Source organism: Urtica dioica, chromosome 9, assembly GCF_054948205.1.
Source record: "Urtica dioica subsp. dioica isolate 48M chromosome 9, U.dioica_male_clone48M_v1_H2, whole genome shotgun sequence".
In the NCBI taxonomy this organism is placed as follows: Eukaryota; Viridiplantae; Streptophyta; class Magnoliopsida; order Rosales; family Urticaceae; genus Urtica; species Urtica dioica.
In genome coordinates this window covers 16,194,660-16,212,634 of record NC_142764.1, presented here as the reverse complement: position 1 = coordinate 16,212,634, position 17,975 = coordinate 16,194,660, and the positions used below count along the sequence as shown (strand labels likewise).

Below are 17,975 nucleotides of genomic sequence, written 5' to 3'. Positions count from 1 at the left end.
AAGATCCGAAGACCCGGACACTTGAAGATCCGAAGAACACGATGAACACGAAGAACACAAACACGTGAAAAACACGGAGAACGTGGAAGATTCAAAGGGTTGAAGACTCAAATAAATAAAGACTCAAAAACTCAATAAAGAACGCGAAGAACACGATGAACGTGAAAGATCCCAAGATCCAAAAACTCAAGGATCCGGAGACCCGAAGATCCTAATGACATGAACACGACGAGAAGAGAAGAACTTCACCAAACCCAACCTACGTACGGTCATAGGGTCTGGCCATAGATCGAACTACGGACGGTTCTTAGTGCTAATCCAAAAACGCGATTAACACTTCCCAAAAAAAATACTCCTATTTTCATATTTAAAGTTTAAACAACCAACCAAACTTTTTGAAATGAATAACTTGTTACTCTGGTTAGTTATAGATTTTGGTTTGAATGATTTGTGCTAGACTTATTTAGTCTAGAGGTTTTATGTTTTTTATTTTTTTTTTATATTGATTTTTTTTTCTTCCAAAAATGGTGAATTAGGAAGCTAAGCAGTACAAAAAGATGGGGATAATTAATGAAGAGACATAGAAAATTTATTTTGAAAAATAAATAATTATTATGATATAACAGGTGTCGTATTATAAATGGATCCTTAGTTTAAACTTACCAAAATTACTCCGTCTGAATAGCATTCCTCTTAGAAAAAAGAGAAAAACTATATTTAAACCCTATCTAATCTAGTAAAATAAACATTAAGCTTGATTTGATTTTGACAATTCCCTGTCGTGAATTTTTGTAGATATATATATATATATATATATATATATATATATATATATATATATATATATATTATACACATATTATATTATATATGTATATAAATATATAAAGGAGAAGAACATCTTCTACTCGAGTAGAAAATACACTGTTGTTCAATGACACAATGATTTTTTTTAAAGAAATAAGATATTAGACCTTAAACACAAGTAGTGTTCATTCGTACCAATTTTTTGTTATAAAAAAGATAAAAATGTCTCCAAAGAACTTTAAATATTTCTTTTTTCAAACCTAAACATTTCTACACGTCTCTATATATTTCTTCCTCCGGACTAAAATATATTAATTATTCCGCATCAATGCGCGGGACATACTGCTTGTATATATATTTCGGAAACATTCTAGAATTTGTATATAATTTGATATTATATTCATTTTTATTCAAGATAAGAGGGGAATAATTAATTTGTTTGCTCACAGAAAACCTTCTAGCCTTCATGACTAGATGTTGAGGGCCGGACTCTTCTTGGGGGCAAAGCAATTTCCATGCGATGAAAGCCGAAATTGAGAAGCACAAAAGAACGTTGGGTATCCTTGACTCATCGACCTCGACCTTCGACTCGTGGGGATACAAAGGGAGGAGAGGACCTTTAATGTGCTCTTGAAAAAGATGACAAGTATTGACGCCAACGAAGCTGGGTGGCACGGCTCCGAAGTGGTGACCGAAACACAAAGTTATTCCATTAGAAGGCTTCCCAAAGAAGAAAGAAGAATCAAATCATCGGGCTCTTCGACACTAATGGTGTTTGGACCAAGGACCTAACAAGTATTGAAGGTACAATCTCTAACTACGTTTTTTTATATTTTCTCATCGTATCACCTCTCTTCGAGTGATATCTACGTGTTTACAAGTTGCTTGAGCCCTTCGGTTACGGTGGAAATGAATGAAGACTTGACCAAAAAGTTTATTAAAGAGGAGGTCCAAAAGGCGGTTTTTGAGATTGGCTCGCTTAAAGCTCTAGGGAAAGATGGCCTTCCGGGGCTTTTTCCCAAAAATATCGGCATGCAGTGGGGGAGGTGGTTACCAAGGAATGTTTAGGCTTTCTCAACAATGGTCATGATCTTGGCAAACACAATGAGACCGTCATCACCTTGATTCCTAATATCAAGGACCCCAAGAGGGTGAAGGACCCGTGACCGATTAGTTTATGCTATATGATCTACAAGATTATCTCGACGTGCCTCACAAATCGGTTGTGGAAGACGGTGGCCACGTCCATTTCGGAGACCTAAAGTGCTTTTGTGGGAGGTCGGCAAATCTTTGATAATGTGATTATTGGCTATGAGAGGGTACACACTATGAGACGTGTTAGATTAAGAAATAGGGGAAGTGGGGCCCTAAAGATTGATATGTCCAAGGCGTATGATCGAGTGAAGTGGGACTACCTCGAGGCGGTGATGCTACGGCTCGGGTATGCTAGAAGTTGGGTGTCTTTAGTTATGAAGTGTGTTCGCTCCGTGAGTTTCTCCTTCAACATCAACGAAACAATTACCCGTTGAGTCACCCCTCAAAGAGGGCTACACGAAGGTGACCCACTTTCGCCATTCATTTTCCTCTGCTCGGAAGGACTTTCAGCCATCTTTCGAAGGCGGAAACAATCGGCCTCATACAAGGGCAACGGTTCGGGAACCTGGGGATCTATGTCTCGCACATGTTCTGTGCAGATGGTAGATTGGTCTTTTTCAAGGCCATCAAGGAGGAATGTCTTCATGTTAGATTGAGCCTCGAGGTATATGCGAGGGCTTTCGGACAAGTCATCAACTTTGACAAATCCAAGGTTCTTTGGCAAGAGTATCCCTAAGGAGAAAGGTGAACAGCTAGCACTATCCCTAGGGGTGAATTTCACCGAAGGGCATACTCGCTACATTAGTCTCCCTATGGTCGTGGGACGTAGCAAAAAATAGGTGTTCCAGTACATTGGGGACCGGGTGTGGACAAAGATACGAAGTTGGAAAGAAACCTGCTTCTCCGCGGCAGGAAATGAAGTCATCATTAAAGTCGTTATCCAAGCCATTCCTAGCTACGCCATAAGTTGTTTCAAGATTCCAAAGTATCTTGTTAACGAGTTACACCAGTTGAAGGCCAACTTTTGCTGGGGGAGTACCAAAGAGAAACGGAAGACCCATTGGGGGACTTGGGAGAAACTTTGTGCACGTAAGGCCGTGGATGGTTTGGGTTTTCAGAATTTGGAAAGGTTCAACAAATCTCTCCTAGCCAAGATCATGTGGATGGTCCTCCGTTTTTCTAATTACCTTGCGTCTAAGGTTCTAAAAGAGAGCTATTTTTTCGATTATTGCATCCTTACTTCTAATGGGTCTTATAAGGCCTCTGGTATTTGGAACGATATCCTTTGGGGGAGGAAGGTGATTGTTACGGGTTCTCGGTAGCGCATAGGATCGGGGGCGAGTGTGGATGTCCTAAGGGATAGGTGGATCCCAAGGGCTAATGGGTTCGGTGTTCGTGAGAGCACTCGGATGCCTGAAGGGATGCGTGTGGCCGATCTTAAAATCGACAAAGGGGAGTGAAACTTTTCTCTACTTCGGAGTGTGCTTTGTGAAGATGATGTGGTGGGGGTCCTGAAAATTCCAGAGTCACGTTCTACGACGTTTAATAAGATCATTTGGCACTTTAGCAAGGGTTGTGACTACTCGGTTCGAAGTGGGTATCGAGTGGCTAGCGAAAGCCATCCGATGGCCGGTAATTCTTCTCCTAGAAACATGAAATTATGGTGGGAAAGCCTTTGGATCCGGTCTTTTGTTTGGATTCCCACTTCCGAAAACCTCTCTCGTCGCAGTATGAGCATCAATCCTTTCTTCCCGCTACCCCAAGGGGAAGGAGTCCACCTTTCTTGCCTTTTTGGAGCGCTGGTAAAGTGTCCAATTGTGAAAATTGTTTAGGTAGTGGAAAATGATCAAGGGATGATATAATGGAGAGACTCTTGACCTTCTTATTTATGTGAAATCCATTTTATCTTCTTAGGATTTTGAGCTCTTTGTGGTGGTGATGTGTAGCACTTGGAACCAGTGTAACAATATGATCCACAACTATCTAGTGGGCTCTACAGAGGACCTCATCAACGGTTCTATTGATCCCCTCAACAAATTTTGGAGCTCGAAGACCGCCCCAAGACCTCCTCGGGTCAACCACCCATCTCCTTGGTCTCGGTGGTCCCCTCCCGACCCGAAGGTGACAGCGGTGAGTGTCGATGCGGCTCTTGTTTGGGATGAAACGAGGTGTGGCGTCAGAGGTATTTTTCACAACTATATAGGTAGGATTCTCTTGGCCTATAGTGTTCCTCATGCCCAGCCCCTTAGTACATTGATGGCGGAAGCGATGATGGGGCTACATGGTCTCGAGAAGCCTTTTGCCGATGGTTTCACAAATGTGATGGTGTAATCGGATTGCGAAATGGTGGTTAATCTTGCCAAGAGGAAAGAGATTCCTACTTCCGATGTGGGTCTCATCATTGCGGACATTATTCGTATTTGCTCTCATTTTCGTTGGTGTGATTTTCTTTTTATGCCTAGAGATTATAATAGAACGGTTCACCTACTTGCTCGGAAAGCTCTCTTAGAGAATTTTGATGTAACCTGATACTTTTCCTATATCCCCTGGTTTACAAGGGTGATTTGGCAAGGATTCGAATACCATTACCGGTGTCGTATCGGGACTCAAATTTTGATAGTGTTAATTTAGTTTGGACTAATAGAGATTTCAATAGAGTCGTTCATGCTTCGTGGAAAGGGCAGCGAAATCGCGGTGATCAGAGGTGGCCGGCAAAAATTTGCCCATTTTTCGTTTCGTGTTAATTTGTCGTCGACATTTCCAGGGAATGTCGTTTTCGCTTCGTCGTCGTGTTGCCGAAGCTGTGTCGTTTGGGGGCTCGTATAAAACCATCATTTTCGGGGAAAAATCGTCGACTCACACCAGAAAGAAACCCTAAAAATCCTCTGCTCTAAGTCGACGAAGATCACCGACAAAACGACGCGATTCCCTTCGTGCCCAGTTAATTTCGACTGCTCATGAACAAAATCAGCGTTTTTTTGGTCATGTCGTCGACAAGGTGACGTGATTTCGGCCAGTTGTCCGGGAATTTGTTTCGGTCTGAGAAGAAATAAACATTTTCGTGTGTCTGTGAATTGTTTTTTATTATTTTCAAATGAAATCGTGAAACAAGTGAAGGAAAAATATAGAAAAAGGAGTTCGAAGGTGGTGGAGAAAAAAATCAGTGAAATGAAAAGAACTGGAGAAGACAACAATGGAGGTCGTGAGCAGAAGAGAGAGAGAGAGAGAGAGAGAGAGAGAGAGAGAGAGAGAGAGAGAGAGAGAGAGAGAGAGAGAGGAAAGAGAGTAAAAGAGGTATTAATATGATGTGATGTTTTAGTAAAAAAGCAATACAAATATATAATGTATTAAATATTTTACCGTGCCTACAATATATAAAAAATAAAAAATAAAAACTTGTTTTTACATGATATGGATACTGACATGGTTTTGGGCCATTAGTTTTCAATTTGTTTAATAATGCCAACGGTTAGATACAAATAATAAAGTGATAAACCACTTGAAATAATAGAAATAAATTGAAAATATTAAATGTATATACATATATACCAAAATATATTTTTTAAATTAAATTTCGCAACATTATTTCCGTCGGTATTTTCGTGTTTTATCGAAATTTTCGTCGGCATCGCAATTTCCGTCGGCACAATTTTTTCAAATTTCCACATTTTTTCCGTCGCAATTCCCATCGGCCACCATAATTTCCGTTTTTTTAGACCATCGGCACGAAATCGGCCGTCGGCATTTCAATCCTTGGTTTATTGTTTGTATAATTGTCTCATACATTAGTTGAAAAATTAAAATTAGAAGGTCAATGCCATTTTTTTTTATAAGAAATCCATGTACTCATTCTTTCAAAAATTCCATGTAATTTTCATTATATGTAAATGATATATACTATGTTGAAGTTTAACGGTGGTTATAGTGCATCACTTATCTAGTGGGGCCATTTGAAATAATAAATACCATTTACTCATTCTCTCTCTCTCTCTCATATCAATTCTTTTTCATATATATATATATATATATATATATATATATATATATATATATAAATATTAATTCATCGAGTAACATGTGAAATGGGGTCATGCTCTTCTTCTTTCTCTCCATCTCTCTATCACCGTCATTGATAGTTTGCACATTCATCAAAGTTCAAAATACCAAAATTCATCAAAATCTTAATACAATTGGAATCTGGAATCTTATCCATCCTTATGCGTGCGTCTCGCCGGAAAGACGTGAAGATTTAGCTCTTTACTGCCAAAAACGTCCAAAAAATCGACGGAAAATGATGAAATTTTTTTTTTATCTAAGCTTTAAAATTGAGGCCGAGATTCGTTCAAAACCCTAATTTTTGGGATTTTTTTTTCAAAGCAGTGAACCGTGAAAACGTGAACCGGACCGTTTCCCATCCGGTTTATCCAGGTTCCCAGGGAATTTGACGATTTTGTAAGGAACCGTACTGGGACATGTCCATTTTTTCAATTCTCATACGGGAATCGGCCGGTTCCCCCGAGATCTTAAACCTTAATTAAAACCAGTAACCCCGTTAAAAGTCTTATTCCCGACGGCAAGCAATGAGATTAGAGCTTCACGACGTCGGAAGATTACGTAAACCAATGGGAGGAAGTGATTTGCAATGAAGATTGGTCAGACGAGAGCCGGAAAATTTTGGGAGACTTCCCGTCTGATTTAGAAATTTTGAAGAAAAACTCGTCCAGATCTCGTGATTTTTTGGAATAAACAATTTTAAGTATAATTGGGAGAGTTCATTTACCGTCCGATTTACCACGATTTCTAGAAGAAAAAAAAAACTCTGGTTTTGGTACGAACTTATCGGGACCCTTCTATTTCCCGGTTTTCGGACGGAAAACGGACGGTTCTCCCGAGATTTTAAACTTGGTTGTTGGCTGATATGCCTTCTATATTCCAAGATCTGTGACCACTTAAAAAAAAAAAAAAAAAAAAAAAAAATTAATTTGTGTATGTAGAGTTGGCGCATTAAGAATTGTGACGTGGCAATACAAAAACTCACGCGCTGTTGCTGGAGCTTTATTGAATTACAGAGATAAGTCTATTATCAGACCTCCAAAGCAAAGAAATCAAAGCGCATCAGAGACATTAAAGAAAGAAAAAAAGATTGTCCTTTCATTCACTCGCAGAGCAGTGAAGAGAAATCAATGGCGTCGAAAGACAAAAAGGCTTCGAAGGGATCGAGCAGCCGAGCCGGCGGAATCCGTACACTCGCAGATCTCAATCGTCACTCCGCCGATTCCGACGACGATTCCGAAAGCCCTCCGGAGTACTACACTGGCGGTGAAAAAAGGTTTGACTTCTTTCCACGAACCCTAGCATTTCTTGTTTCGCAATCTCGTGATTCTGTGTCTACTTGCCCTGTTGCAAAGTCCGTAAACTTCGCTGGGGTTCGTAACTTTCTATGGGATAAAAGTTTGTATTTTGGCATCTATTTACGTTTCCCGTGTTTGGTATATTGCGGAAATTCGATTGACGAATAAATGTCTTTTAGAAAGCGAAAGATATATATAATTAGAAATTAAATAGATAAAGATTAGATGGCGAATCTTATGATGCTGCCTTTACTTATTAATTTCCCTTCTGTTTTCATGATGTTAAGTGGTTGAGGTATTGGATGATTCTTGAACAGTCAATCTATGAACTTGGACATGAAATGGGGATGGTGGTGCGAGAGCATTAGTTCCTTTTTGGATTAAGTTTAAAGCTTAGTTATCTTTGGAAGCATAATCATCTGGGACAGCTGTAAGTTGTTATATGAAGTCCATGGTTAGGACTATGCGGTTCTTATCTTCTGGACATGGTATTTGAGTTCTTCATGCGGTACAGTTGTGGTTTTGTGGATGGAAGTTGATTTTTTTTTTTTTTTTACATCAAGTCTTTTCATAAAACAATGAACACTGCCACAGTAATTTTGTTGTTATTTAGATGGAAGCTCCGAGGTCCATAATGGCTGGTCTTCTGATTGAGCAAAGCTCATTATCAAGAGGATTGTCGGGTATTCATCTAATGGATGTGCTTGAATGGTTTTTTGCATTTGTGTAGAAGACACTTGCATGTATAAATAGAAGTCTGAACCGAGTGATCACAATCTCTACAGTTAAAACAAGTCACTGTCCACTTACCGATGAGGGTCTGTGATTCTGGTTTAAACAAGCCTCATAATGTGTTTTGTTCTTGTTTGCAGTGGAATGCTTGTTCAAGATCCTTCCAAGGACAAAAGTAACGATGTGGACGCTTACCTGGATCAGCTTAGGCAACAAGGAGCTGTGGAAGGACCCGTTGTTCCTCCCTCGGGAGGCTCTAGAAGCTTTACTGGAACTGGCAGGTTACTCTCCGGTGAGACCACACACTCTGCTCCTCAGCAGCCCGAGGCTATTGTGCATAACATTGTTTTCTGGGCCAACGGATTCACGGTCAACGATGGCCCTTTGAGAAGATTGGATGATCCTGAAAATGCATCTTTCTTAGAGGTACTACAACACCCCCAACTAGGATATCGTATTTCTATTTCAATTTGGCAATGATCTCTGAAAATCGATGTTTTGAGTTCAAACTAAAAAGAGCCATTTTGCTTCATCTTCATTGCCATACAATCAGCAGGACATGAATACTCAGTTCGCGACAATTTATTTATTTGTTTTTTTATTGTACATGGGGTGCGTAAATATTTGTTGTGTGGACCCTCTCATATATTGACATCTAGACGAGTCTTTCATATCTTGATGCAGAGTATCAAGAAGTCTGAGCGTCCAAAAGAGCTAGAACCTGCAGAGAGAAAAACTCAGGTTTATGTTAATCTGACAAAGAGGAACGAGAATTGCCCTGTGAGTACTATATATATTCTGATTCGTTTATAACATGATAAAGAGAGTATCTACCCCCAAAACAAGGAGATGGGTTTGATTTGCTTGGAAGTTTCTTTATAATAAAAATATTAAAAAAAAAAAAAAAAATCAAACATGACGAAAGTGATAAAATGTGCAAAACTTTCAATATAGCTACAAAGATTTGTATTGTACGATTATATCCAGAATCCCCATGGTCATAAACATCTATCAAGACATCACATCTTTAGTAGATGCCTGTAATTTGATTTCAAACTCTTCTTTTCCGCTGCTTTTAGGAGCCAGAGAAGCGGCAAGTGTTGTTTCAAGGGCAGGGAAGAACTCTAGGAAGTAGCTCTGCTGCTCCAACTGGCCAGGTGGCAGCATCAGGCTCGCCCTCAGAAAGTGTGGTCATCGATGAATCAGCTCCAACGACCTCGATTCAGTTTAGGTTGGGCGATGGAACGCGCTTGATCGGACGGTTCAATCACCACCACACAATCGGCAATATTCGCAGCTTCATCAATGTTTCCAGGCCCGATTGCCCTTCAAATTATGTTTTGCAAATCATGGGATTCCCTCCCAAGGTTCTCGGGGACCCTTCTCAGACGATAGAGCAGGCTGGTCTTGCCAACTCGGTAGTAATCCAGAAATTTTAGCTAGCTTTGCAATACCTTGCTATTTATTGCCCCTTTTACTCTCCTCTCTCTTCTCATCAACTATATAAACAGACAAAAACACTCAAAAGCCTTAAAAATACTGTACTTGCTGCGAATCAAAGACCAAATTTTACTGTATAGTGTGTGAGAGTGTTGTTGCTTCACTTGCTTCTTTTTATTTCCTTGGTTATTATCCTTGAGTACTTTACGATGAAAGCTTATTTCTTTCAACTTTTTAATCAAATTTTGACATTTAAATTTTCATTTGGATTTTTCTGGGAAGCACAAGCCAGCCGTTTTAGTGTGTGTACCGTCGGCTACAAAGATGGAATGATGATTCCATCGGTAGAAATTCTGTACCGTCGGCTACAAAGATGGAATGATGATTCCATCAGTAGAAATTCAGTTTTATCCAATTTGCAGCAACCAAACATTTACAGACTGAGCCGTAAGAATTTCATTTTCCGCCATCAAATCTTTACCTTGCGTGTTAAGGTTTATGCTTCAAGGTTTATAGCCATCAGCTTTGATATTGATCATCATTTCACATTAGTTGCCTTAAAAACTAATTGAAAGATTTACTTGTGTTGTGACAGCTTTGAGGTTTATCTGTTGATTCATACAAACACAGTTCCACACTAATCTTTTATGTTTTCATGGTTTTGCTTGAAAATATAAGCAACGTTTTCCTCGTCAAACTTCTACTAGTTTTTAAGGTTTTAACTCTTCGGAGACTTTTCATTATGTCAAATTTGTTATCTTTTAAATGGGAAAATGGCAGCATAAATCACCAAACTCTTATAGTAGGCAGTTCAGTCCTCAATCTTTTTTTTACGGCATAAATCATCAAACTATGGATATGGTTGCACCGTTACTCCGTAAAAATAATCAACGGCTCAGATTAAACGTAGCCCTAATGTGAATGTTAAACTGAGGTACTATATATATAAGTTAAAAGAACAAAATAAACAACGAAACAAAACAAATAAAACAAATAAATCCCTAAATGAAATCCCGCCTAAAATCAAATCAAAATCCCTAAAACCAAACAGACCGAGCTCCAAGAATCAAGAACGCGAACCAAAGATGGATGAAGATTTTGAATTCGAAGAGGAGGAGTACGGTGACGGGATCGGTGACGACGAAGAGGAAGCAAAGGAGTTACATACACAGAACGCGAATCACCCTCAGCAATGGTGGTCGGCTGTGAATGAAGTGTGTAACGACGTCGACGGTGAAAATGAAGAGTCTGATGGGTTTCGGTCTGAGAGCGACCTTGAAAGCATCCACAGCGACGAGGACAACCAGCCAAGGAAGAGGGAGTATAACCCGCAATCGAACCTAACCAATTTCAAGTTCAAGTTAGGTATGTATTTCCCCTTGATTAGCCGTCTGAGATGTGTTTTACGAGAGGAGTTCATGAAGGTCGATAGGGAATTCAAGTATTTAAGCAATGATCAAACTAGGGTTTGAGCCGTATGTAAAGGGAGAGGGTGCAAATGGTTATTGTATGCTAGGGTCCAGAAATCTGATAACAAGTCTGTTCGAATTAACACACTGATTGATGAGCACGACTGTGGCATCGTCTTCGATAATAAACTCGTTACAAGTTCTTGGCTAGCCCGTCACTTCTTTGATCAGTTTAGGATGAACCCAAACCTTGACTATCAAACCTTCAAAGAACTAACATGTGCAGCAAAGTTCAACAACGTGGGCAAAGACAAGTTCTACCGAGCCAAGAAAAAGGCAAGACTAGCCTTAGAAGGATCTATGAAAGACCAATATGCAATACTTGAAGACTATTGCAAACAGGTGATGGCAACAAATCCCGGGTCAATAGCTCTACTGAAAACAAGTTTTGTGAATGGCAAAAGAGTGTTTGAACGGGTCTACATTTGTTTGGCTGCTTGCAAAGAAGGATTCATCAAAGTTTGTAGACCTTTACTTGGATTTGATGGCTGTTTTCTAAAAGGCTATTGTAAGGGGATGTTATTGGCTGTTGTGGGTATAGATCCTAACAATTCTCTGTACCCGGTAGCGTATACAGTAGTTGAGAAGGAGAACACTGAGACTTGGACTTGGTTCATGAAACTTCTGACTGAAGATTTGGGCATACAGAACTCTACTGGTTTCACTGTGATAGGTGATAGACAGAAAGGCTTAGAGTGAGCTGTGTCAGTTGTATTCCTTGGTGCTGAACTCGGATTATGTGTTAGACATTTGCACGATAACTTCAAGAAGGAGCATAGCGGATTAGAGTTGAAGAAATGTTATGGGCATGTGCTAAAGCAACTACAGGGGCCTCGTTCAAACAGAGGATGAGTGAGCTTAAAGATGTGGACGTGAAGGCATATGAGTGGCTTTTGCAGAAGGATCCGAGACAGTGGAGTAGATCATATTTCAGAACCTCTATGTGAAATTTTTAACTCCTCTATACTACCAGCAAGAGACAAGCCAGTTATCACGTTGTTGGAGAAATTAGATTCTGGCTCATGACCAGATTTGATAAAAAGAAGACCGCGGCTCAGAGGTGGATTCATCCAGTTGGCTTCCGAATCATTAAAGTCCTTGAGAGTAGCAAGAATGTGGCAAGGTACTGTCAAGCAACTTTTTCTGGGAATGCAAGGTACCAGGTAATGTTTCTTAGTTCTGAAACATTTGTGGTAGATTTTAGAGCAAAATCGTGCACTTGTAGGAGTTTTAACTTAACAGGCCTCCCATGTGGACATGCCTTAGCGTGTATTTGGAAGTCTGGATTAGACGTCATTGATTTTTTTGATGACTGGAATAAACATGAGGCTTATGTTGCTACATACAATGGTGTCATTGAACCGATGACAAGTCCAGATAAATGGCCTGAACCTGGATTGAACCCGGTTTTGCCACCACTTGACATTACTCTATCTGGACGACCTAAGAAAAAGCGGACTAAAAGCTATGATGAACTAGCTCCTGGCTTTCCTTATCCAGATCATGGCACAAAACTGTCAAGGAAGGGCTAACGTAATCACTGCAGCAGATGGGGCCAAGAAGGACATCATCGAAACAAATGCTCTAACCCAGCTTCTGAAGAGGTGTTAATCTTTCTAATTTAATGTTTCTAGTTGCAATTCTATGTTCTAACCAGATTTAGTTATGGTTGTTGACAAATGCAAGCATCAAGGAAAAAAAAGAGGCAGACGTGCCAAGTCTAACCCAACCCCAGAGACACTTAAAAGAAGAGATAGGCGTAATAAATAGCTTCAAAAATCAAAGGACACAGTTGCTTCTTCATCTCAAATTAACTCGGATTCGGTGTTGTTTAGGCCTTAGCGTTTTGTGTGTTTAGAACTTGTTTGTTTAGGCTGTGTAGTTTGACAAGATTTTTTGTGTAATTTGACCCTGTTTAGACCGGTTATTTGACAGGTTTTTTTTTTTGGTGTAATTTGACCCTGCTTGAATCAAAGAATGAATGAAGATTCAACCTGTAATTTGAATCACATAATCAGTCTGATTTCAACATATTTTGTAACCTGTTTTATAACTTGTGTTGACCCTGTTTGAATCAAAGACTGAATGAAGATTCAACCTGTTTTGGAACATTTTCGTAACCTGTTTTCAACTTGTTTTGCATCACATAATCAGAATGAAGATTCAACCTTTTTTTAATCAAAGATTCAATATTTTGGAACACAAGAAGTTTTCATTGCAGGCAAGACTGGAATTACAAACATAAGGCATAGCCTCAAAACATTACATAATCGGTATGTTTTCATTGCTTTATTAAACACAAGCCATATCCTCAAAACATTACACATCAGAACACATCAAGACATTACACTGAGAACACATCAAAACAAAACCCTTTGACAAACACAACTAAAACCTAAAACACATCAAAGCAAGTAAATCACTCCTACACCAAGTACAATTACAACCAGAGCAACTTGAAGCTTGAAAATCCGACTTCGAAGTGCTGCAATCTCGACTTCTAACGAATTCTTGTTCCTGATCAAACCAGGAATAATTTGTTTGGACCGGGCACACATTTCTGGGTCTTTCCATTGGAAAAACGAGCACCCACCTTCTTCCTGAGAACGTTCATAATAGTTACAAACACAAGATTACAAACTTCAAAGAAAAAAAGCTTACCTTTTCCTTCCAGCAAGCATAAAACCTCCTTCCAGGATTCAAGCTGGTCCACGATGCCCTAGCACCCACCAGATCACCGCAATCGCATGTCTCTTCCATGGCTGAAGAAAACCAATAATTCGAGATCGCGATTTTCAGAGGAAAGAAGAAGCAAGATTTAGAGCAAAACCAATATTTCGATAAATTGATTCAAAATAATAAATGATTTGTTGTTTGGTGGTGAATTAAATCGATAATAAATACACTAAATGATTCAATGTACTGGTGGTTGAACGACATTATCACGATTTTGACGCGTGGAGTTCCATCAAAATCTACTGTCAAATAGAGTAACAGTGCAACAATATCCATAGTTTGGTGATTTATCTCGTAAAAAAATATATTGAGGACTGAACTGCAACTACTGTAAGAGTTTGGTGATTTATGCCGCCATTTCCTCTCTTTTAAGTGGTAAAGATGGTCAATAGTATACAGAACATGACTTCCTCTTGGGGCCGCTTCTAATTTTGAAGTAATATTAGTCTATATTACAAATCTAGAATGTAAATAAATGTGGGAATCAAGTTTAAACGTATAAGTTATAGCAAAGAAAAATTATGCCCAAAAATATTTTACATATGCGAGCCAGTCTAAGCATAATACCTACTAGTCACCTTTAACTTCAGATATTTTTATTTTGTTTCATACGGGATTATACCACAAATATGATTTTTTTTATTTACCTTTTTAACCCCTCTCTCTCTCTCGTGGGTGGCTGACTTTTTTTATTTTTTTGTTGCGGAATTCTCATGGCGTTCACTTTCGTTCTCATAGAACCGTTTGAAGATTTTATTTTTCATTTGAAAAATCTAAAAATTCGTTTGAAGATTTGTTGATATTTTGTCAACTTATTGACATGTCAATAAATCTTTAAAGATTCTAAAAAAATTAAAGATTTATTGATATTTTTGTCAATAAATTTTCTGAATGTTAATAAATATTCAACAGACCCAGAATCTTCGTACGAATTCTTAAATAGACTTATTGGATTTTGCTAAAAAATTATTGAAAAAATCGTATAATTTCCTACACATTCTTCTAATATATTGACCACAATTAAAAAATTACTTCTTACAAACAAATCATATAATCTATATTGTTCCAAAACTAAGCAGTTGAATAGATAGAATAGACGGGAGGGAATTAAGATCTGGTGAGTCTTTGTATATTAAACCAGTAACATAAGAAGGTGATTCTTGTCGTACGGATATTTTTAATTTTATTTTTATGAATCCGAACTTTAAAATATATATATATATATATATATATATATAAAAATAAAAATAAATTATATCAGCTGTAAAATAAATCATCTTTCAGAAACTCTAAGCTCCAGTAAAAGGCGAGGGTGTGAATGATTCATACACCAAAGTATATTAATTATGTGTTTAATTGTTAATATTTATATATATTATTTTACATTAGTTTAAATAATTTCTTTGATTCTCATTGATGATAATTTTCATTGGAAAATATTTAACTATTGTGTCTTATTGGTTCTGTAAGTATTTAATCTTCTTATACATTTTATTTTGTAGGACTAATTTATGATGAAAGCCAACAAGGGATTCTCTATTCTCCAATCAAGCGTTTGTAGCACACACCCATTTTTCTATTTCATGTTCCACTGTAGCTTACAAATCAATATCAAAACGGAAATGATTTTTGGCACAACTCACGAGTGGGAACGATCCACTCATGAGTTGACACGTGGCAACCAACTGCCACGTGTCAACTCATGAGTGGATTGTTCCCACTCGTGAGTTGTGCCAAATAGCATCTCTCATATCAAAACGATGGAGATTCAGAAAATTTGTGTGCAAAAGCAAATGCAAATTAAAAGTCAATAAATTCAAATCACATTGACGTGATGACTCATGCAAGCAACATCTCTCCATTCTCTCACCGCCAAGTGTAAAGCATTACACATACAGCCAATTAATTTCTGACACGTGGCAGACTTACCACCTCTAAAACACGATAAATATAAGGTTTTAGCTTAGTTTTTGGAAACCATATATTTTATTCCGAAAATTAGTTGTATAATATCAATTTATTCTCTCATATTTTATCTAGAATTTTGTAAGAATGAGTTGTGTTCTTGGTTAAGTTTTTTGCAAGGCTAAGGGTGTTCTCGATTGTGTAAGTTTATCTAATTGATTATGGTTCCACTTGTTGTACTTTAATGTATAATTTATTTATGAATCAAACTTTTTTCTCCTATCATAAAATTATAGTCATGCTTGATTTATGTGATTTTTAAAGAGTATCAACCCGGTCAATCTGAATGATTACCTTTCGGATACATTCACTTCAAAACTACCCTAGTGAATTCCAACTCAGGCTCACCCTGAATCCAAGTCTCTTCACTTTCACTCAACTCATTCATCAAGTGATTGATCAACGCTTATAATTTTACGTGATGTACAGTACCATAGATACAAACCCAGTTCTGCCAATTGCACGGACATTAATAAGGAACAAGACAGAATTAAATCATACAATGAACAACAGTGTTTACGCTCAAAGACTCTCACAAAAACTCAAAGTGTGTAACCAAACTCCTAAGGGCAGACTTTCTCTTATATAGGAATCGAAATCTAGCAATCGACGCCTTGTAACCAAACCCCCTTTGACTTTTTCTATAAACAACACATGACGTCAACGTCATCAGTAACTCAGTAGTTGTCCAAGTACTCATAGTCATATGCTCATAGCCACAATGTGAAATAGTTACAAATCTAAGTTCTAACAGTAATACGTGTTTGGCAATCATGAATCAAGTCAAAGTAAACATGTCAAAATAAATGACAAGGTTATTGTGTCTTCCCTTCTTTGTCTCAATAAAGCCAAAATGCAAAATAACACATTTAAGGAGAGTCAAAGTGCAAAAATAAATTACAATGACTAACACACGAATACGAGTACAAAAACATGAACGTAAGCAGCCTTAATATAATAACAAGTGTCGAAATAGGCTAAATATATTACAGACCATAAGAAAAAGAGAGGTTCTTGTAGACAAAAGAGTAATGAAACACACAAATATCTTCAACACATCATGCATTGTGTTACGATCGTCCGGGAGGCGACCGGTCGGGAGGCCGTTGGGGGCCCGAGATAGGCGGGAAACGTGTGCCAAGCATGGGAAAATGTCCCGCACGGATGGAAATCTCCTAAGGAAGTCTAAGGGGATCTCGGACGAGAGTTGAAGGTAAAAGACTCAGTCACTCATGGGAGTCATGGCAAGTTAGACGGCAGGATGTTGCCGGTCTCTATTCGGTGTAAAGCTCTCCACCACCCGACAGTCTCAGTGACTGAAGTGAGCTTCCCGTGTGCCAAAGAGGCAGGCACGTGGGGCGGGCATACGAGTCAAAGATGACTAATATATCGTTCGAGTTGGGATAGGCTCGGACCAGTATTTCCATGGGGGCAGTATTGCGCGTCCTCTATCCCACATGGTGGTTATTCCATAGAGATTCCCACGTTCTCAGTGTCGACCCCAGGGGAATCGGATTGATCATCGAATGGACATTCATGTGCCATAGATGGTAGGAATGTCCGTAATTCGAGGAGTCTGAGGTCCGACTCTATTCGCGGGACTTGCAACCTGAAACGCATGGCGTGAATGAGACGTGCGGATATCAAAAGGATAAGGACTAGGTTGTGAGTCAAGTTGCCCTTCGGACATCCACTCGCATGAGTTGCGAGACGGGAAGTCGGAGTAAAGGACTTTGGGTGCAGGTGCCGCTCTAAGTCTCATGTACGCCTACTCGGGAGAGGCATACGATAGCCTATTGGAAAGGGAACGGATGATGACTTGATCTTGGCTAAGGCATCGCGCACGCAACCGAATGGAGAGTCACGCGGGAGAGCGCTGATGCGGGATCGGCCGAGGTGACGCGAGGGAACCTAGTAACAAGGCGAGTGTTAGCGAGGCATTGCTCGGGCAAGTCTCGGCACTGGGATGCAGTTCTAGTCGCTACGAGCGAGACTCTTCGGACGTAGTTTCCGTCAGGATATCCGTGTCCGTGAGCACAAAATGCCCGAGGATTTTCATGAACAAGACCGAGGAAAGGTAGGCTGGCCTCGACTGTGAGAGTCTTGGTATCAGAGCTTGAACATCGTCAAGAGAGAGTTCAAGGCGAAGGCGGAATTGATCGAGCAGAGAGTATGCATCAATAAGTCCGCGTAACCTCGTTATCATTGGTAGAAAGACCGATGCCATTGGTTGCAAAGAAGGTCGAGGTAACCTTGTTCTCGACAATAAAGGCCAGCATGTAGGTCTACCAAAAGCAAGCATCACTCAAAGATAGATCAGGATACTGGAATGCAGCAAAGTCCTTACGCAAAGGCGTATTGGTAAAGAGGGTTGGTGTGT

General features: G+C 39.1%; 1 protein-coding gene across 1 annotated transcript; it reads left to right on the top strand.

Annotated features, from left to right (window-relative positions):
* Positions 1 to 6,923: 6,923 nt before the first annotated feature.
* Positions 6,924 to 9,586, top strand: LOC149385317 (plant UBX domain-containing protein 3-like). The gene is made up of 4 exons (XM_089624885.1): positions 6,924 to 7,231; positions 8,126 to 8,411; positions 8,670 to 8,765; positions 9,065 to 9,586. Exons 1-4 carry the CDS (start codon positions 7,086 to 7,088, stop codon positions 9,422 to 9,424), a joined length of 888 nt encoding a protein of 295 aa, XP_089481011.1. The 5' UTR covers positions 6,924 to 7,085; the 3' UTR covers positions 9,425 to 9,586.
* Positions 9,587 to 17,975: the final 8,389 nt, after the last annotated feature.

Coding starts and splice junctions, on each gene's coding strand:
- LOC149385317 (XM_089624885.1), top strand. CDS start 7,086: ATGGCGTCGAAAGACAAAAAGGCTTCGAAGGGATCGAGCAGCCGAGCC. Junction 7,232..8,125: donor TACACTGGCGGTGAAAAAAG/GTTTGACTTCTT, acceptor TCTTGTTTGCAG/TGGAATGCTTGTTCAAGATC. Junction 8,766..9,064: donor AGAGGAACGAGAATTGCCCT/GTGAGTACTATA, acceptor CGCTGCTTTTAG/GAGCCAGAGAAGCGGCAAGT.